The sequence below is a fragment of the Squalius cephalus genome, assembly GCF_949319135.1.
Source record: "Squalius cephalus genome assembly, chromosome: 14".
NCBI classification, from domain to species: Eukaryota; Metazoa; Chordata; class Actinopteri; order Cypriniformes; family Leuciscidae; genus Squalius; species Squalius cephalus.
In genome coordinates, this window is record NC_137135.1 from 5562213 (window position 1) to 5584574 (window position 22362).

At 38.5% G+C, this 22362-nt stretch overlaps 1 protein-coding gene across 3 annotated transcripts in view; it reads right to left on the reverse strand.

Annotated features, from left to right (window-relative positions):
- The window catches only part of nlgn3a (neuroligin 3a), a 202478-nt gene that overhangs the window by 15727 nt on the left and 164389 nt on the right, over positions 1 to 22362 (reverse strand). For all 3 annotated transcript variants that reach the window (XM_079891895.1, XM_079891893.1, XM_079891894.1), the window contains one exon: positions 5396 to 6185. In XM_079891895.1, coding sequence (XP_079748021.1) covers positions 5396 to 6185 — 790 coding nt within the window. The remainder of the gene's footprint in view (positions 1 to 5395; positions 6186 to 22362) is intronic.

The window sequence follows — 22362 nt, forward strand, 5'->3', positions numbered from 1 at the left end:
TATTATCCTTGCATCTAATCCTTTGTTCTGCTAAGCAGTATCCTATATAATCCACCACACAAATGGAGCAACTCTATGGGCTGCAATATCAGAAACTCAGCACATCAGTACGGCCTGAAACTGATTCTATAATGCCAGTCCTATCGAGAGCCATTAGATGAATGACTGCAAGGGGATACACTATTTGTCATGTAATAAATAATCTTTACATAATAGTATTTCTGAGAGGATGCTTTTAAAATGGGCTGGCTGTTCTGCTGTGAGTGATTATTTACGGGCAGTGTGTTTTTAAGGCTTGACAGGGCATGGTTTTGTCTTCATGTTAAAATATGTTCAAAACATTGTAAAATTGAAATCTGGAAATTATGTGCATTGGAAATTAGCTTTGAGGTCATCGATATAATAATGGATTAAAATGGACAATGTACACTAATACTGCACATAAACAGGCATATACATTTTCAAATCATAGTCTTTATCTTATGACAAAACAGACCAAAATAGTGATGACTCATCTTGCAGGCTTGTGTTTTGTTTTTGTTTTGGTTTTTTTATCCAATAAAATGTTCTCTAGAATGAGAATGTTCCTGTCCCCTAAATTGAAAACACCATCTGTTTTCCAAAATCAGTAGGAAGTAGCTAGTGGTGGTTGGTCTGTCTTCAGTTGTGCTCTATTTCCTTTTCCAACCATCAAGTGGTTGCAAAAGAAGTTTGATTTGAATATTCTTTATTATTTTCATCCATGGCACAAGTCAAGCGTGATTTGATCGGGCCATGGCATTAACTCTTGGCTCTTGGCTATTTTAAAAAGAAACAAATCTTTTTCCTGTTTCAGTATAGGATATAATGCTGGGTTTTTGCACATTTCATGATTCGATTCAATACCGATATATCAGGAATAATGCATGCCAGAGGAAACAAAATCTTTTAACAAAAGCTGTAAACTAGAGTACCCTGTCAGGTGGTACATTAATATATATATATATATATATATATAACTAAATTAAATTGCGCATAAGGTTTTTCTTTTTTACAGATTCATTCAAACTCATTCATTCTACAACTTTATTTATATTTTTTTACTGAAAATGAAAAATGAATTTGTAGAATGAATCCAATAGTGCTCCAATATAGAGTTATTTGTCTAGCTAACCAACAAGCTTTGGAGTTTGGAGATTGGCTTTTCTTAAGGTAAATGTAACATTATGTGACATTGTTTACAAGCTGTTTTATTGACGTGGTTACACGAGACATGATTTGTTTCAGTAAGTTGTACTGTATGTTTCAACATACCTTCTGATGTTCATTCATGTTTATTTGGTGCCTTAACTAGTTGTAAAGAGTAAAAGATGATCAGTTCACGTGCTACAGCCATCTGTCAGCACAAATTAAAGAGCACCAAAACCACATTTACAACATTTGAATTTTGTGATAAAATTGAGAATTTGAAAGCTGAGACCATTTCATATCGAATGCAACAAAGCTTATTGCAATTTTTGGATGACGTGTTTTGTTCATGCATCAACTTAAAACGGCATAGACTAAAAGATACATTTTGGGATTTAAGAAACAATATTGATTTAAAATTAGCATCAATTAAAATCCCCCCAGCACTAACAGGAAATACATCAACACAGAAACAGCAAATTGCACTAGTCAAACAATTTCAGTTCTTTCTATTTTTACTGAGAAAACAGAGAAAATCTGGCAGTCTAACTGAGAAAGATATTACCCTATGGGGAGAAACGAGTTTAGCGTACAAATGTCCCATGCCCTTGAGCTAATTTGACATTTTCTGGACAGATGTTGTTCTGAAATGTTCTCTGATATGCTCGCAGAATGTTGACTTGAGCATTCAGCGCAAAAGATAAATAAAAATAGCCTGTGGTACTCCGCCATTAGTATTTCCACTTTTTGAATGTTATTTTTTGGCTACACCTAGTGTGCACTTAACAGTTAAAGAAAGATTTATAAACGCCAAGGGGTGTCATTTTTATTGTGACTGGTAAAAGTGGAGAAGCAGCAGCATGACCAATCAATTTTTCTCAGTAACAGCAGTTGTCAAATTAGATTTGTGTTGTTAGAGCTGATTACAAGCACTCCTCATACAGATCTATAATGCTTTGTGCTCCAGGCAGGATTGAGCAGGATGGAGAGGGAGAGCGAGGGAGGAGGTGTTGTTGGGGATGCGTTCACCTGGGGCGGCAGTGATCAACTCAAGAGAGGGGTTTTGATCGATGTTGCTGAGGGGCAGAAATGCGATAAGTTCCACTGATAATTCTCTCTGCACGGGGTCTCAAGCCCCATTCATACTGAACGCTGTAAACAATGCTACTCAGTAACAGATTTTACTCAAGGCAAAAAACAACAGACATACAGTGGTGCTTGAAAGTTTGTGAACCCCTTGCAGAATCTGTGAAAATGTGAATAATTTTAACTAAATAAGAGGGATCATACAAAATGCATATTATTTTTTATTTAGCATTTTCCTGAATACAATATTTTACATAAAAGAAACAGTATAGTCCATAAGACAAAAAAAGCTGAATTTATAAAAATGACCCTGTTCAAAGGTTTACGTACCCTTGATTATTAATGTTGTGTGTCGTTACCTGGATAATCCACAACTTTTTTTGTTGTTGTTGTGATTGAGTCCTTTGTTTGACCTGATTAGTTAAACTGACCAAATCCTCCAGGTTCCGCAAATTCTTCAGTTTTCCAGCATATTTTGCATATTTAAACTATTTCCAGCAGTGACTGTATGATTTTGAGATCCAACTTTTCACACTGAGGACAATTGAGGGGCTCAAACACAAATATTAAAAAGGTTCAAACATTCACTGATGCTCCAGAAGGAAACACAATGTATTAAAGAGCATCAGCATATGTTTGAACCTTTTTTAATAGAAATTAAAATTAAATTCAAGAACAACCATCACAAAAAAAAAAAAAAAAACCAAAACAAAGGACAGTGCTAAATAAAAAATAACATGCATTTTGTATTATCCCTCTTATTTTGTTCAAATTATTCCCATTTTCACAGATTCTGCAAGGGGTTCACAAACTTTCAAGCACCACTGTACTTAATGAGTGGTACCTATTGTACAATGTATGTTCTTTCAGTTGCACATTAGTGGTACATACAGTGAGGAAAATAAGTATTTGAACACCCTGCTATTTTGCAAGTTCTCCCACTTAGAAATCATGGAGGGGTCTGAAATTGTCATCGTAGGTGCATGTCCACTGTGAGAGACATAATCTAAAAAAAAAATCCAGAAATCACAATGTATGATTTTTTTAACTATTTATTTGTATGATACAGCTGCAAATAAGTATTTGAACACCTGAGAAAATCAATGTTAATATTTGGTACAGTAGCCTTTGTTTGCAATTACAGAGGTCTAACGTTTCCTGTAGTTTTTCAGCAGGTTTGCACACACTGCAGGAGGGATTTTGGCCCACTCCTCCACACAGATCTTCTCTAGATCAGTCAGGTTTCTGGGCTGTCGCTGAGAAACACGGAGTTTGAGCTCCCTCCAAAGATTCTCTATTGGGTTTAGGTCTGGAGACTGGCTAGGCCACGCCAGAACCTTGATATGCTTCTTACAGAGCCACTCCTTGGTTATCCTGGCTGTGTGCTTTGGGTCATTGTCATGTTGGAAGACCCAGCCTCGACCCATCTTCAATGCTCTAACTGTGGGAAGGAGGTTGTTCCCCAAAATCTCGCAATACATGGCCCCGGTCATCCTCTCCTTAATACAGTGCAGTCGCCCTGTCCCATGTGCAGAAAAACACCCCCAAAGCATGATGCTACCACCCCCATGCTTCACAGTAGGGATGGTGTTCTTGGGATGGTACTCATCATTCTTCTTCCTCCAAACACGTTTAGTGGAATTATGACCAAAAAGTTCTATTTTGGTCTCATCTGACCACATGACTTTCTCCCATGACTCCTCTGAATCATCCAAATGGTCATTGGCAAACTTAAGACGGGCCTTGACGTGCTAGTTTAAGCAGGGGAACCTTCCGTGCCATGCATGATTTCAAACCATGATGTCTTAGTGTATTACCAACAGTAACCTTGGAAACGGTGGTCCCAGCTCTTTTCAGGTCATTGACCAGCTCCTCCCGTGTAGTTCTGGGCTGATTTCTCACCTTTCTTAGGATCATTGAGACCCCACGAGGTGAGATCTTGCATGGAGCCCCAGTCCGAGGGAGATTGACAGTCATGTTTAGCTTCTTCCATTTTCTAATGATTGCTCCAACAGTGGACCTTTTTTCACCAAGCTGCTTGGCAATTTCCCCATAGCCCTTTCCAGCCTTGTGGAGGTGTACAATTTTGTCTCTAATGTCTTTGGACAGCTCTTTGGTCTTGGCCATGTTAGTAGTTGGATTATTACTGATTGTATGGGGTGGACAGGTGTCTTTATGCAGCTAACGACCTCAAACAGGTGCATCTAATTTAGGATAATAAATGGAGTGGAGGTGGACATTTTAAAGGCAGACTAACAGGTCTTTGAGGGTCAGAATTCTAGCTGATAGACAGGTGTTCAAATACTTATTTGCAGCTGTATCATACAAATAAATAGTTAAAAAATCATATATTGTGATTTCTGGATTTTTTTTTAGATTATGTCTCTCACAGTGAACATGCACCTACGATAACAATTTCAGACCCCTCCATGATTTCCAAGTGGGAGAACTTGCAAAATAGCAGGGCGTTCAAATACTTATTTTCCTCACTGTACATATCAAACATTTTCATTCTGATTTATCTGCCGATTATTGGCATTCTGGTATTACCATGGTATTAAAACACCTGCCTGAAATGGTTAGTTTTGCCGTTATTACTGTGACTTTGCTATTTCACCATGTAACACGTTTGCATAACGCCCGCCTACTGGCTACTTTGACCCACCCTCATGACAAGATGGCCAAGTCATTTTGCTATGTCGAGAGGACGCAAGAGCAAACAACATTGTATGGACTTCCAATAATGACACCATAGTTGCCATACATAAAATATTGTTCATATACTATATGTTTACAGCTGCTCATGAAGCCTTGGGAGCTGAAACATGATTATGGTGGGGGCTTTTACATTTTAAACACACGCTCTAAGCAGTTGACCAATCACAACAGACTGAGCCAGTGGACCAATCAGAGCAGACTGGGCTCTTCTGAAAGGAGGGCCTTTAAAGAGACAGGAACTAACACAGAGAGTGAAAAGAGCTGCTGCAGAAATGTACAGTAAGATAAAAATAATGTTTTAAACTTTAAATCATGTAAATGTATTCTAGCACACCCCAAAAATAAAAGTATGAACTTGTATATGAGCATAATATGGGTACTAGAGTTTACCACAAACTGTGCATGTTGCAAGGTACGCACTTACCCAGTTTTGGCAAAGTTTGTCCAGTAGGTCATGACGACTGCACTGAGCATAACATCATTTTTGGAGAAGTTGCAGGGGAAGAGGTCGGTCGGGCCAATCATGGGTATACCGAAGACGTAGGGCACCTCGTCTCCGTGGGCCGCGTCGGACCAGGCAGGCTTCATCAGGCTCTGACAGTGGTGGTAGAAGGCGTAGAAGTAGGTGGGTGACCCGTACCGGGCGTGAAGATCTGCCGTCACCACTGAGGGCTCCACCCACTGATGGTCAGTAAACAGCGCCACCAGAGTCTTGCGCCGCGTCTCAGGGTTGTCTCTGTCCGCCCAGTCTGTGTACATGAACTTAATGGTTTCTCGTAGAGTATCCTTTCCCTCTGGGTAACCATACAGACTGTCCACAAAGTCTGAGACAGAAAAGTCGAAATCATTGCCCGAGACACCGTCTTCAGAGTCCACAACGTTCTCCACAAAGCGCAGACCCTCACCCTGGTTGACACCCAGCATGATGTCATAGTTGAGAAACTCGCCCTGCTCCATCAGGATCTCAGGGTCATCGGGAATGACATCACCGTCGATGACCGGGCCGAAGGCTACGTGGTATCTCGCCGGCTGGATGTCTTGTTCCACCAGTTCGCGAGCTGTCTTCTTTCTCAAGCAATCTACCATGTCCAAAGTGTCCAACACATTACAGCCCACTTTCTCTGCCAGCAGCCTTGTGTACTTAACCGGCTGGTAGTTGACGGCCCAGCTGGACAACGCTGAGCCGCTCTGGATTATGGCACGATGAAACAGTCCTGCAGCAAGAGGAGACAAAATTATGCATTTTAGACAAGGTTATATATCAGGAATCAATGATTAAAAAAGAAGGGAAATAACTTTTTATGGGTACTCTAAATCACTACTAACTTCGAATCAAGGACAGAATAGTGTTATCATGGAAATATGCACATTAATGTCTTAAAAATAAACCAAATCATCTGAAAAAGGCTATAGAAGGCAAAATTACACTTCCCTTTTTTGTTGTTTTAGCTAACACTAAGCTTGTCTGCTAGCTTAGTGCTAACTGATTACCTTGCTGAAAATCAGTCTAAGCTGGTTGGCTGGTCTTATAGTGACTGGACTCCCAGTCTGACCATTTGAAAAATGCCCAAAACCCCACTAAAAGCAGCCATCGGTCCAACCTGACCAGACTGGGAGACCAGGTAAGACCAGCCAACCAGCTTAAGCCAGTTTTAACCGTCTCCAAAACGGTCTTTAATATTAAGATGTACCAGTAAAACAGTCAAATCACCTCCTGTCTGTAAAGAAAGCAGGCTACAAAAAACAGGGTGTAACAAGATAAAGTACTGCTACAACAAGCTACCACTATAGAGCTGCATGATAAATCGTTAAAAGATCGCAATCTCGATTCAAACACCCACGCGACCTAATTCCTAAATGTCTATTAAACCTTTGACAAAATCACACCGGAACATTCAGACCCGTGTTTGTGCTGCCGCTGATCCAGAGAGAGCAGTTGTCATGTATCGGTGCGAAACAGCTTCACAAACATCCCTTTCACACAGTTTCGTTATTTTTGTTACAAATATTCACAATATTACAGAAGTACTAGGATAAAAGATTATAGTTCTGATAAAAACTGATGTCTACGGTATAGATCAAAAGAGTAAATTGCCTTGAGAAAGTAACGTGGCATTTCAAATAACGATTGTATCAATGACATCGTTATACCAGTAGGTGGCGACAAGTGACTGTTAAAATGTATTACTTGAATCATTCAAGAGATTTGTTCAAAAATTCGAATTCATCCAGTAATGAAACAAGTGAAGTCTTTATGAGTGAGCCATTGAATCATTCATTCAAACCAAGTTTTTGAAATAATTCAGATTAATTAAACATTTCAAATAGACTGCAGCAAATAACATTTGGACAGAACCTGATCACTATACAGCATTCACTATAAGAAATTATCGAATTAGTGAGTGATTTCAGATACAGCAAACATCCTTCCACCAATCAGATTTATTTAGCTCAAATAACGAAATAACGTCTTTTAATGAACTTTGCTGTTCAAATCTGTGACATGTTCTTGCAATCAAAAACAGCTTAACAGAGCCAGAAGAAAAAGACAAAAACACAAAGCACAGAAGAAAACTCAAAGCACAGGTCTTGAGAATATATTTAAACTTGACACTGCGTCTTAAAATACAACGCTCATGGAGTGAGACGCTGAAAAAAACAGCAAGACGCAACACACTGACCAAAGACATCAGTCTAACTCATACATACAAAGACCATTAATCAAAAAAAATAGTGCAGATGAAAGAATGTGTTTTGTACGAATGGCACTTGACTCTATAAAACATTTTTTAAACAAAATGGATTGTTGTGGACTTTGGGCCAGTGATGTTTTACTTATTTATTTGTCTGCCACAACAATGTCTTCACTTAGGATCTTTTCTTAGCAAATATTGATATATGAGTTTATTTGTGATTAATTTGATTAATTAACCAGTATTCCATGTATGTAAATCAATATAATGTAATCGATTGACAACCTTATTATAAAGTCACATTTAAAAAAGACGAGAAGCCTTGTGTTATTATCTGGAGATGGTGAACATCTAGAGAGAGTGACCCTTTAATTAAAATACTTTAATAACCAGCTTAAAGGTCTAAATATTTTCCCAGAGTTTGTTTGCATTGATCTCAGATAATCACGCCTGCCAAAGCAACACAGAATGCAGAATATGATTAAAACTAATCATTACACAAACATGGGCACAGATGGCCATGGGCCGAGGAATGCAACACAATTTCATCCACTCCGCTGAAACGTTCACAGCTCTAATCTACGCCCACATTTGTGTCTAGATGTGTATCTGAATGTGCTGAGATCCACAACTCACTATTTAACCAAACAAGTCAATACCCAAACCTTTCAACGAATCCTCTACTCTCTAAAGCTTAGATCAGCGATAAGCACATGCTAACGGGATCTAATTCCTCAACTACACTTACACTCCTACTCCTTCTTTATCAACAACAAAGAAGCCCGGGCTCAGCAGTGCGTAGGTAGCATAACGTACCACACATCCCAGCAGCGAGAACGCTTTTGGCCTCACTCCCACCTTTATGACCGCTCAATATTACTATTACCACCCCTCTGCAGTGAAACACACCGCAGCTAGAGACTCAAGTGAGCTAGCATGTACATACAGTTGTTCAATGATCATGAATGATAAGATAATCAGGAGATATATTCAGGCTAGTACTTTTTCTCCTTTGTGCTCGTACCAGATTTGCTTCTCTTTAGACTTCCTGCATCACCCCTCCTCCGGGCACTTTTTTTTACCTGACTACACAAATTGATTCGCAGCGAGGCTTTTCGTTGTTGGCCCACTGCACACTAAGGAAATTTACCCACTACTTAGGTTTCCTCATTTCCCCAAAGATAACTTTCTGGAGGCCAAGCGATGAAGAGAGTCCAAGGCAGTTCAAATAGCGTGGACTCGCACCTTGCAGATGGGCAGGCTGTGATATTTCCAATCCAACTAACCTGCGTAACCTTTAATTTCTTTGCAATTGCTCTTCAGTTGAAGAGGTTGGGGAAATGTGCTGGTGGTGTGCTGTCAGATGCAGTGCTGGTATACTGTTAACACCTGACACATGTGTATTTGTGTGCGTGGCTGTGAATAGCAGAGCTCAGGACAGGACAGTGGCCAGACTCCCAGGGTGAGGGAGCAGATGTCAAGGATATCGACTCTCTCTCTTTTCTCTCTCTCTCTCTCTCTCTCTTCACAGCATTCACAGGGTGGCTGTGGGATGAAAGATGGCCACCTGGGGCTGAAGAAGCCAAGACTCTATCTGTGCACTTCCACTCGTCCCAAATGCGTAGCTTTTCTGAGCTCTCAACACGCAGTACATATGAATACTGTAAACATATACTGATGTTAAGTATGCAACAGAAGAGATTTTGAAGAAGAATGTATTTGTCCAAAGCACACTGGACCCCAATGACTTTCATTATATGAAATAAAAGAGACATTTTTTTATGAAAGAAAGTCATACACAGTCTGGATTGGCATGAGGGTGAGCAAATGATGACAGAATTTTCTCTTTTGGGTGAACTATCCTTTTAATGTGTGCTTGCGTTTCTGTGGTGATGGCAACCTTCAGCACACAAGGGGGCGATAGAGTTTCCTTCAAATCTCTGTGCCAAACCTGGGGACTATACCATGAGGCGGTGTAGGTGGCAAGTCAGGTATGTTTCAGTTTAATTTGTTCCTACCCTGAGGTTTAGATAGTGGTTTGGCTTTTAGCGGTGTTCAGTGCCATAGAAACTGTGAGCAAAGCCACACATCTCTGAATGAAGTCACTCCCTCTATTTCTCTGCCTCCAAATTAAAGGTCACACTACATATTAACAGATTTTTAGAGACAAAACCGTCTGGCTTTTAGCGATGATTATTTATTATAATTATTTTATGTAATCTCTATATTATGTATATAATTATTATGCTAATAAATAATATATTGGACATTACAACTGAGCAATTTTAGTTGGACAATTAAGTATTTAGTTTTAAAGCTTCAGAATCAATAGAAAAAGCTTTAAGCTATGTTCAAATCTCTGTATACCTATTATCAACCATATTTACTAACTTTCACTTGCACTGATATAGCAAGATATTTTCTTCTTGCTGCGTAAATACATTTATATCCTCCATATTCTTCATAATCATCACAATCACCATGAAATCAAAATGGACAATTCTTGTTTTTATGGAATATGCCTATTGCAGTGTTTATAATAAATGATTTAACAGTGCACGTCATGATTTTTATTAGTCATCTGATCTTGAATCAGAATAACTTCCCCTGCCTCTTGCAGCGTCTCTTCTCTTTTCTGATGACGAGGGCGGGGAAACCTGTCACTCACATTATATCCACCAATAGCAAACCACAACCATCCAATCAAAATTCAGCCCTAAATTCACTTGGAAAAGACTAGCGCAACATTCCTTTCATTAAGTTTCAGACCTTACCAGCCATCACAGAAACACCACAGCATCTCAACATGGAGGAAAGCTAGTTCGTTGGATGGCTAGCGTTTATGCACAACACACAGATCTTGTTTTATATTGTTGTTGCACAATCACTTAACTTTATATCACTCCTCCTTTAGCACATCCTCTGATCAGCCAGATGGTGGAAGGCTAAAAACAGCAAACAATATCCGACGTTTGATTGTACTGCTGACATGCTGCATTCGTTCCAGGGCGAGGAGAGAAACATGAGTAACACGAGCATGTATTACTATTGTTAGCGATGCAATCTGGGCCACACATACTGTCAGAGTGCTAATAAATATGCTGTACAATTCTGTCTCGGTGGTTGATCCTAGATCAGCAGAAGGGTCAACACGGTGAATCATATGCTGGATTCAAGAAATTATTTCAGGTGAAGGACACCATATTCTAGTTCTTGTGCTGACAAAAATATAGTTGGGTTCTTGCTTATACTGGCAAAAAAGCTAATTGTGCTAATCATTTTGTGCTTACTTTTTATACTTTGACATAAATTTTTATTGTCACAGATGTTGAATTTATGTCCTATTCCAACAAGTACAAAATTTGGTGCAGATCGGCAACTCAACACATCAGTAAACTGATTACAGGCATAATTAGGTCTCCCTAGTGGCGTCCTGAACCGTTAGCATTGCACATCATATTTGTGTTAGCCCTGTACAGGCGACGGATAAAGGCAATTCTGTCTAACTACACTTAACACCAGAGCAGAGCACCTGAACTACGATCAGTCAGGGAGAGGCTCCGGTGGCAGATTGAGGTCATGGTGAATTATGATAGGAGTTGGAGGTAATCACTCATTTGGCCTCGCTAAAACACGCTGCTTTGCTGTGCTTTCGACCTCAGCTGCCACTGTTCTCAAGACAGCGGTGAAACGGCAGCACAGAACATGCTTGGGCTGCTGGGGATTATTCACTTCAGGTACAAACCCGTGACCACTGACCTTGCGGAATGACGAACGCCTGGCTTTTCCGATGGTTTTTTAGCGTCAACTACTGTATAACAACCAACCCTCAAATAATCATTACTGCACTTATGAGACGGGTCACTCAGAATTCAATACATTTCCAGGATGGACTACTTCAAATTTATAAGCAAAGAAAGGCTGAGGGGGATCTTTATTTTACACAGTTCATTACGACGTGACCTAACCAGACGTAATGCAATAAAGGGTAATTCCTATTCCTGTATCCAAAATGCGTAATTCCTATTTCTGTGATGTTTTGTAGCTCCGCAGTGAAATCCCAATCCAGTTGTAGCGTTGTATATGGCATCACATATGTTCTGACTGGCTGTGATTGTACAACATTTTCATTTTCATTGTGGCAAACATCGCATAGCTCTTCTTTAGGCCATGGTGTAAAACTGTTGATCCCTTAGTGTAACAATATGCTGATTTTCATTACAGTGTAAGGGTCAATGACAAAATAAGTGTCCACAATTAAGAAAAGGAAAAAAAAGAGTTTTATACACAATAGCCAGGCACTCTTTTGTGTTCACATTGGTCATTAATATATATTGAACAGATGTAGATCTATACACATATTAATCATTATTTTCGAAAATGCTCAATGTAAAACATGAATTTATTGAGTTTTTGAGTTGCATTAAAATGATATTTTACAACTTGAGCTAACCTTGTCTTACGAAGCCCCTAAAGTGACATGGTGATGGAAAAAAATATGAGATGGAAGGGAAAAAAATATTTCCATGCTTTTGCGTTCTCTTGCGAAAGAGTTGTGTTCTATCCAGAAACTTTGCGTTCGCTGGCAAAGTACTCAAAAAATCTGTCCTTCCATCCATCCAACCATCCATCCATCCATCCATCCATCCATCCATCCATCCATCCATCCATCCATCCATCCATCCATCCATCCATCCATCCATCTCTCCATCCATCCATCCATCCATCCATCCATCCATCCATCCATCTGTCTTTCCATCCATCCATCCATCCATCCATCCATCCATCCATCCATCCATCCATCCATCCATCCATCCATCCATCCATCCATCCATCCATCCATCCATCCATCCATCCATCCATCCAGGCTGGACTATTGCTCTTTCTCATCTCTCATCATAAGCCCCACTTTCATATCCATTGGCTGTTACACACACACACACACACACACTGATTATGTGTTTTAGCCCGTCTGTGCTCTGGGCTCATTCTCCTGAGCCGTCTCTCCAGCACAGCTAAAAATCCCTCCCAACCATCAAATCCCTCTCGTCTCTCTATAGCCTCTGTAAAGTGGGATCCCTCGGCGGGACAGCCTCTGGTTATGCCCAGCATGTCATTACCGCCTCCCCTTCTCTTCTTTTCTTGCCGTGCCACTACAGCGCTCAGATGGATTTTACATAACAGACCGCAAGAGCAGAGTCGTACTCATCAACACAGTTTACTGTCAACACGCCACACGCGAGAGATACGGTCAGTCCTACAAGTGACAATCCCTCTTTATTCCCGCTCATTTCTCGGACTCAGAAACGTCCGTAGCCATAGCTACAACACACGCGACAGCAACGCGTGGAACGTAGCAGCTGAGGTTTTGTGGAGTTCATTTTCTGAGGCAGCCAAGTGATGCCTATAATGCAACAAACTGCCTCCAGGGTCAGGCCGATTTCTGAAATACCATAATGCCCTTGTTTTCCTCACGATAGCAAGACGTTGTATAGATTAGGAGAGCTGGCTGGCTGCAAATCAATTCCATTGCAATCACAAGGGCCAAATAGCATTTTACTGTTTTTTTTTTACATTGGCAGTGCTATAGAATATTACAATCTCATCTGGGATCTGGGCTGCAGTGTGTGTGTGTGTGTGTGTGTGTGTGAAATGAGCTAGGGGATTATGTAGCGTCTGATGCCGCGTGCTATCAGCAGACTCTTTCATAAACAATTGAACATGACATCAGATGCTTCAAACGGGTCGCTGAACACACGCTACTGCTGGATCAGCTCACACGTGCCAGAGACATTTGCTCATTGCATAGTACCTGTTACACATCAGCGAGATCAGAGAGTCAAACAATACCAACACAGACTGGCCCATGTGTCTTCCACCAAATTTAATTAGAGAAAACAACTGCAAACCCAGAGGAAAAATACTGTAGGCTAAATAGAAATAAACACAGTGAAACACTTAAAGACATACAGTAAGATTTGTTTTCCGAAACATGCCTAGGTGAAGCTGCAGTGTAACAGCTCACAGATTCACACTTTCACACTGAGAGTGCGTAACAAGCTTGATTTGCATTTACATTTAATGCATTTGGCAGACACTTTCATCCAAAGCGATTTACATTGCATTTCAAGGTACACATAATACACATTCTTATCAGTTCTTGCTTTCCCTGGGAATTGAACCCATGACCTTGGCGTTGCAAGCGCCAACACTCTACTGTTTGAGCTACAGGAAAGGTAGCATAGGATGCATATCATTTTTGTAATTCTTAATAATAATATGTCAATATTTTTTAATAAGAGCCAATAATTGTACAATTTTAAATGATCAAGAGTTTTAGTTTTTTTTTTTTTTTTTTTTTTTTTTTATACAAACTTGATATACATATAAGTAGGGGCATCACATTTACATCCAAATGATAATTAATCTACATGGAATGAAACCCAAACCCCAAAGTTCAGCTCCGAACTGAACAGCTGTTAGACGCCTGGATTCAGTGCAACGCTTGGCAAAAACTGACCGGGCGTTATAATGCGCTGAAGCGCTTCTGTTACACAGCACCATGAAGTCTGTAACCTGTTATATGCATAAGGGTGCCTACATCAACATGCACTTCTGTACTGAGGATAACTAAATACATGTAGCCGAGATCATTTTTATGAGAAACTGTTTGGCTCATATTGATTCTCTGATATTGATTGTGTGCCTCAGTGTGATCCCTTTAAAAAAAAAAAAAACATAGGCTACCTTTAAAAAGATAAACTATTACAGAAATAATATACTTTAAAAGAATATTCTTGAGTGTGAATGTTTTAGACACTTTATTTCTTGGTAATTGCAATTAAATAAAAGTGGATTATAATTTAAATCCATAATAAATACTTTAGAGTGCTTAATTTGACCCACTTAATTGACTTAAACCTAGTGCTGGTTCTAGACTTCTGCAGTGAGTGATTTCCTCTTTGTCATTAATGGCAGACGGCAGCAGGTTTATGAGGCTGCTGTCACTTTAAGACCAGATGCATGGATCTTAAACATTGACAAGCATTCGATTACTTTCCGAACTGTTTATGTTCACTAAAAACATAACTGAATGCATTTAAGTGAAAACTCCCCAAGGCAGACATTCTATGAAGGTAAAACAGTAGCAAAACTCGAGAGCATGTAAATGTGAATTTGAGAACTTGTACAATAAATATTCGTACTTGTACATGAACATTTACACTCACAGCTCCCATGTGAAAACCTGTAAAATAAAAATCTGAAGTTGAATGTTGAAATTTGCACTCGCAGACAATAGTCACAAACCTGTATTCTGAATCTGAAGCTGCAGACAAGTAGACACAAATGTGTAAAATGCCATTCACAGAAATACAACGACAGACACAAACTTGTAATATATATTTTGCGTTTAATCTTACGTTCACATTCGCGGTACTTCCTCAATTAGGCACTTGCAGCTTCTCAAATCTGTCACTGCAATTTCAAATTTCGCGCCTTGACTTTTGCTACTCTTTTCGCGATATATCAGGTGCAAAACTAACTTGTGCACTTGAAACTCAGAGGCGGTGAGAGGGAAAGGGGGGCGGGAGGAGGGGGGGTCAAAGGAGCCGTTTTATTGGTTGGCACCTAGCCAATGAAATGGGAGTTCGATGATGTCACGAAACCCGCGTGCACTGAAACACTAACATGGCTTAATGCATTAGACTGATATTAAAAGAAATAAACGAAATTATCAAACTCAGTAGACACAATGCTAATGCATACTACAGAAAAGCAGATGAGCACAGAATATGACGTAAAACATATGACGTATGCCATATATATATATGCCCTATATATATATGGTATACCACAGACTGTAAAAGACACACACACACACACACACACACGTACTTATATATATATATAATTTATTTATGTTTTGTTTGTTTTTGTGTGTCCAACAGTTAGGCTAGGGTGAATATTTAAAACATTTACATTTTTCCAAAGCGACTTACATTGCATATTAAGGTATACATTTTACATTCTTATCAGATAATTTAGGTGCATTTTCATATTGCAATGGAATATATTAGATGCATTTTTATCAAGCTTGTATATTTAAGTTCAGTAATTTCACTTAAATGATAATTAATCTTCACTGCCATTTAAGTGAAATTATTGAATTTAAATATACGAGCATCTGAAATCTTCATATATATATATATATATATATATATATATATATGCAAATGTGTGTTCAGTGCAAATAAACTTGCTGCCTATGTTTTATTAATAAAGTAACAAATTATGTGTTTTTTTTATTGTTTTTAATTTTTATTTTATAACTGTTGGTCCATTAAGCCTCATTAAGCGTTTTCTTGGGTTTCGAGGAAAACGTACAATTAAACGCGTTGCGTTCATATTCTGTGCTAAAAAAAATTCTGTATAGGCTATGGTGTTTCCTGTTTGGTCTTTTAATACCACTGTCTCAATTAAACGCGTTGTGTTCATATTCTGTAAAACTATTCCAGTAAAACTAATGATATTTCATAAAAATATTTTCCAAGCGTTTTAAAAAATAGCTGATACATATGCATACAAATGTTTGCATTGTGGCTGGCGTTGTTCATTGGTGAGGCATCGACCAAAAAATGACTTCATTCCGCCCCCAGCCCCGCCCCCGACTCTGCTCTCTCAAGTCTGCATTTACAAGTGCACGAGTGAGTTTTGCTACAGGCATATCGCAAAAAGAGTAGCAAAAGTCAAAGCGCTAGGATTTGAAGTTGTACTGCCAGATATGAGAGGTTGTGAGTGCCGACTTGTGGTTGTACAACGAAACTGAACTAAAGCACAAAGATAAATGTGTAGTACACAATTGTGCCTGTCATTTTGTTTATGTAAATGACACTTTACACATTTGTAACTATTAATCTGCAACTTCGAATTCAAAACACAGGTGTTCTGAGTATTGTCTGTGTGTGCAAATCGATAGATGCAGCTTTTCACATCAGAGCTGCAAGTATAAATTTCAACTTACAAATACAAATATTAATTTTACAAGTTCTCACATTCAAATTAGCAAGCTCTCGAGTTTTGCTACTGTTTTACCTTCATAACATTCTGACATATCTTTGTGTGTATTTGTGTGTTTAAGCACACGCCTGAAGCCCAAAGTAGCCTACACTTGTCCGCGTTTCACTCACACAGAAAGCCGCCTCCGCAGCTCAATACGCTCTTAACGTTTTTTGTATTGTCGAGCACATCCGGCAGAAGACTGCATATTATGACCGTCACACTGCATGATTTGACTGATTTGAATGTTACGTAGGAAGGGCGACAGCGCAGCGCTTTACAGGAACGGGACGGAATGCGGCATCGTATTTTCATAATCGCTGGAAGCCAAAATCAAGAACAAAAGTAAAATTCTATTTATCATCTACTTAAACTTGTATGATGTATGTCAGGTATTTAAATATATTTGTAATTACACATATGTTAGATGAATTTGCAATTTAGAATATTTAAAGATCACACTTTATATTAGATGTCTTTAACAGTGGTGTAACGTATTTGAGTAAATGTTATCAGCTACTGTAAAGTTTTAGTATCAAAGATATTAGCAACTTTTACTCTCTACTTGATTACATTTTTTAATAAGTATATTTACGCTTTACTCCAACACATCTCTGATGAGTGATGCAATTACTCGTTGCATATTGCATAGCACCTAACTTTTTCTGCAGCAGTTTATTTCTGCTACAAATAAAGCAATATAGTTCAAAGTGACTTATGCTAGGACACAAATTGGCACTTGCAAATGCATCGCAAGAGCGAGCTTCACACCAAAAGCACTATCAGCATGGACAAGCAGCATTGAGAAATGCATTACTCTACACATGATGCGTAGGTCACCAGACTGACCTTCCCATCCACAAGTTATTTAGACTGCGTTCACATTATCTGCGAATCATGTCCACATGACCTGTACCCCAGAGCACAGCTCCAAGTTGGGGTGGTTTGCTAAGGCACGCTTGAGTTTTGGAAAACAGCTTTCACCGCAAACAAACGAAGCGAACTCTGACGCCAGGAGGACTGGCTCTTCACCAAAAGCTCTAATGTGAAACTCAGTAGGAGACTTGCTGTCAATTTAATCTTGTAACTGTCTAGGACAGTGGTTCTCAACCATTTTTACTTCAAGGCCCCCCTCCTCTCCAAATCAAAACTGCAATCAATCAAAAAAAACAAAAAAAACACATTTGTATTCTAGTGTTATTAGTTTTTAGTGTTATTCTCTTTTAGTGTATTCTAGTGTTATTACTTGTAGAATAGTAGACTGTCTGTTGGGGAGCATGACTGATAGTTGACATGGAGTTGACAAGGTACTTAGTTAATAGAATGTCTAAAGTAGACATTAGAAATAAAGTGATACTGAATCTTTTTTTTTTTTTTTTAGCTTTTTTTTATTTATTTATAAAAATGGCTCATTACTGCTGCTGAGACATGCAGACAAAAAGAACAAAGACTCTTCTGCTAATGGGAATAGTTGCATTTAAGGGTGTTCACACTTGAGTTCACTAACTCTACAACCCAGCAAGCAATTTTAGCCGTCGAAAGACAGCCCTGACGTCTAGGCTAAAACGAGGCAAAATCTGTACTGTCAGTGAAAATGTAATAGACATCTAACCATAGCCCAAGAATAGACGCACAGGCAACACATAGAACATGTCAAAGAAATGAAACCAAACACCTTGTAATCACTGTCTTTGCTTACATGATGGAATATCATACTTATCGTAAGTTCTTTTAGCAAAAACGACATGTAACCAGATTCAAGGTTATATTGGCTAGAAGTGGGTTACTCATAGCCATGCTATATCGGGTTAATCTAGACTGTGAAATGACGGCTATTGTTTGCTGGGAAGGTACAATACAAATATTTAAATCTTAAATTTTTTAAATCTTACAAAATTTACAAATCCGCTTTTATTTTAGCAGAAATTCGATCAGCTTCAGTCCACAAGAATGGTGGAAACTATGTGAATGTGAATATAAATGAAGTGAACCTAGTATGCGTTCCCAAAGGCTGACAGAGGTCGTGAGAAGCTGCACGTGTGTACAATAACACAGTGGAGACCGAAGGCTTGAAAACGCTGCCTTCAAAGGGTGCATTACAAGGTAGGAAGGCATCAAGGCACGTCCGAATCCAGTGTTAGCTTCACTTCCTTTTTCGATTTCTGAAGGCAACATTGATTTATGCATCGCTGCATTTGATATAATAAAGTCTGAAAAGTTACAGTTGGTGGTCAGTTTGCGTATACATGGGTTTTTTTTTATTTTTTTTTTATGTCATTTCTAGAGATAAATTCAATATTTGTTAGTTATCACCAAAGCTAGCTCTATATTGTTGTAGATCATGACCCTTTTTGCCGTGTCAGAAGTCTGAAATCAGTTTTGTGAAGTACATGCGTGTGCAAACGCTGCCTGCAAAGTCATTGCCTGAAAAGGAAGTGAGGCAACAAGTCACTGCCGAAGCTTTCTTGCACCAACAATTGCCATATTTTATTATAATATGATCATTTTTCAACCAAGAGCTCAAGGTTTTTGTGGATTTTAATAGTAATTTTAATGTCACTGAAGCACACACACGCAAACAAGCAACAAGCAGCACAACAGACTATATGCTTCTTTAATATATTCACTATTTGATATTGCTATTTCAGTGTTAATTGTATTAATTATGCAGCCCCATTTGTTTATTTTAATGTTACATTCAATTTAATGATCAGCTTTTCATCAGCTCACGAACCCCCTGCGGTTTGGCAAGCCTTGTGTTAGGGGCTCTGCTTTTTCCATCGATTTTGGCCTTAGGCTTTTTGTGCAATAATTACAAAACATGCAAACAGAATATATGATCACAACAGAAGCAGAGCAAAAGCTTGAAAAAAAAAGAAAGTAAAATTACACATGTATACACTACTTTGTTAATGTAGGCATAAACAACAGTCACAGCACATATTCCCATACAGAGTGAACTGCGTGTTTTCTTTTATAATTCAAAAACGCTTTGGAGATTATGAGTGCAGTGCACTCCCCACGATTCCTCTGCGGTTCATCTTAAAATAGACCTGGGTTTTAATTGCTTTCAGGGTAGTGCATGCAGGGGCCATTTGAAGTTACTGCACGTTTGCTTGTGCTTTCCAGCCACAGCTGTGAGAGTCGGTGAGAGAGGTTCTGTGTGCACAGGCCCGGAGAGAGAGAGAGAGAGAGAGAGAGAGAGAGAGAGTGGAGCAACAGTCCTGGGGCCGAGGGAAGAGAGCGAGCTGTGTCCAGATAAGGAGTAATTCATGAAAGTAAGAGAGGTCTGGCTAAGAATGACCCGATCGACGGGGTCTGGCTCATGGGATCGATGTGTATTGCCTGTTGCAGCTGATACCTCCCACTAATCATGGTGTGACACCGGCGGTCAATAGTGTGGCCTCCTCTGCCACCCAGCGAGACCTCTTCTCATTCACACACAGCATTGTTTTAATCACCAGTCCTGTTAATCTCATTTCTTCCCCCTCACTCATTCTCCATCTGTTCTCGCTCTGCTTCCTGTCCTCCATCAAAAGCTCTCTTTCTCACACCCCTTTTCTGATGCATTTCTCTTTCGCTCACCTTTCGCTTTCTCTCTCTCTGCTTTTGTACTGGCTTTCATAAAGTGCTAATAGACTCCAGTGTGCAGCACTGCTCTATGTTTCAGTCCAGCGCTGCTGTAATGACAGAACAACCCCGCACAGCCTCACTGTTACAGCTACTGCTAATGATCGGGCTCATTAATTATTATTGGGTTATGACTGTTTATCTCAGTGACATATCTATGCACGATTCTTCTTCTAATCTCATTAAAACGTGTTAGTGGTGTGCATGTTTAACTTAATGAACACTGTATAGATAAATAAAATCACTCCAGTATTAGTGAGAACAAATTACATGGATTTTTTTCATTTTTATTCGATTCCATTTTTCCCCAAAAAACTTTGGATTTAAAATGTATTAATTTATTTCCTTATTTTCTCAAGGAATTTTCCAGTGAAAAACGTTTTTGAAATTTGTTATGTGCTTAAATCTGTATACAATCCCAACTCAATATTCATGAGAAGACTAATATAAACAAATATTTGGAATAATTTCATCACTTGATATTTTGGTAGAAAAACAAGTCTTAGTCGAGGACAAAATAAATACATTTGCATTTCCGTAAAGAAATAGCAGTGCTTATGGGCAGCAATAAAATACTGTTGATGTAAGTTTAGGTTTTATCGGTTCTGTGCAAATGAAATACTGCATCAGAGCATCGTCTTGTTTTCTGTCAACTGTGTATGAGAATCAACACAACATCTTTGTGGTGTAAATGTGGTTATAGATTAGAGCTGCACGATTAATCGCTAAAAGATCGCGATCTCGATTCAAACACCCATGTGATCTCATTCCTAAATGACAACCATTCGATTCAACGATTCAACAAATCTGCGTCGACACTGCTGCTGATCCAGAGAGAGCAGTTGTCATGTAAAGGTATGAAAAAGCTTCACAAACAATCTTTTCAACCAAATAGTTTTGTTATTTCTGTCTTACAATCATTCAGATTATCACAGAAGTACTGGGATAAAAGTTTATAGTTCAGATATAAACAGTGATGTCCACGGTAGCGATCAAAATAGAGCAAATCACCTTATTAAAGTAACTTGGCGCTTCAAATACAGATTATATCGATTACATTGTTACACCAGTAGGTGGCGACAAGTGACTGTTAAATACTGTGACTGTTATTTGTTATTGAATCATTCATTCAAGAAATTTGTTCAAAAAGGCTGATTCCTCCAGTAATGAAAATAAGTGAAGTGTTTATGAGCGAGTCATTGAATCATTTATTCAATTTTTTATTTTTATAATTCATTCAGATTAGTTAAACCTTTTAAATAAACATTTTGTCAGAACCTCTAGAAAATGACATGTTATTTTTAGGGCTGTCAGACGATTAATCGTGATTAATCGCATCCAAAATAAAAGTTTGTTTTTACATAATACATGTGTGTGTACGGTGTATAATTATTTTCTATATATAAATACACAAACATGCATGTATATATTTAAGAAATATTTGCATGTATATACTGTGTATATATATTTATATTATATATAATTTATATTATATTATATTTAAATATTTTATATAAATATAACACATTTTCTTAAATATATATATGCATGTGTGTGTATTTATATATAGAAAATAATTATACTCCGTACACACACATGTATTATGTAAACACAAACTTTTATTTTGGATGCGATTAATCGCGATTAATCGTTTGACAGCCCTAGTTATTTTGTATAGTTGTCTGTTCAGAATCATGGGAGAATCTGTTTGAAACAAACAAACAAACAAAAAAAATTGTGTTTCTATAGATGGTTAATTAGATGCAAGAATCACAACAAAGAGGTCAGAAAGAAGACCAATCAAAATGTAGTATGCAGATATTATAATGGAAGCGTCACTGTTGGTAAGTAATAGACAAGTAGACATTATTTTCACAAAAACATGTAAATTATGAAAATATCCATACATTATATGTATAAAAAACAGTATCTTATGCGGTTTGTCCAACTGAATCACAGAAGGGTCTAGGGTTTAGAAGAAACCCTCACCAGAATGTACATCTCCACCAGA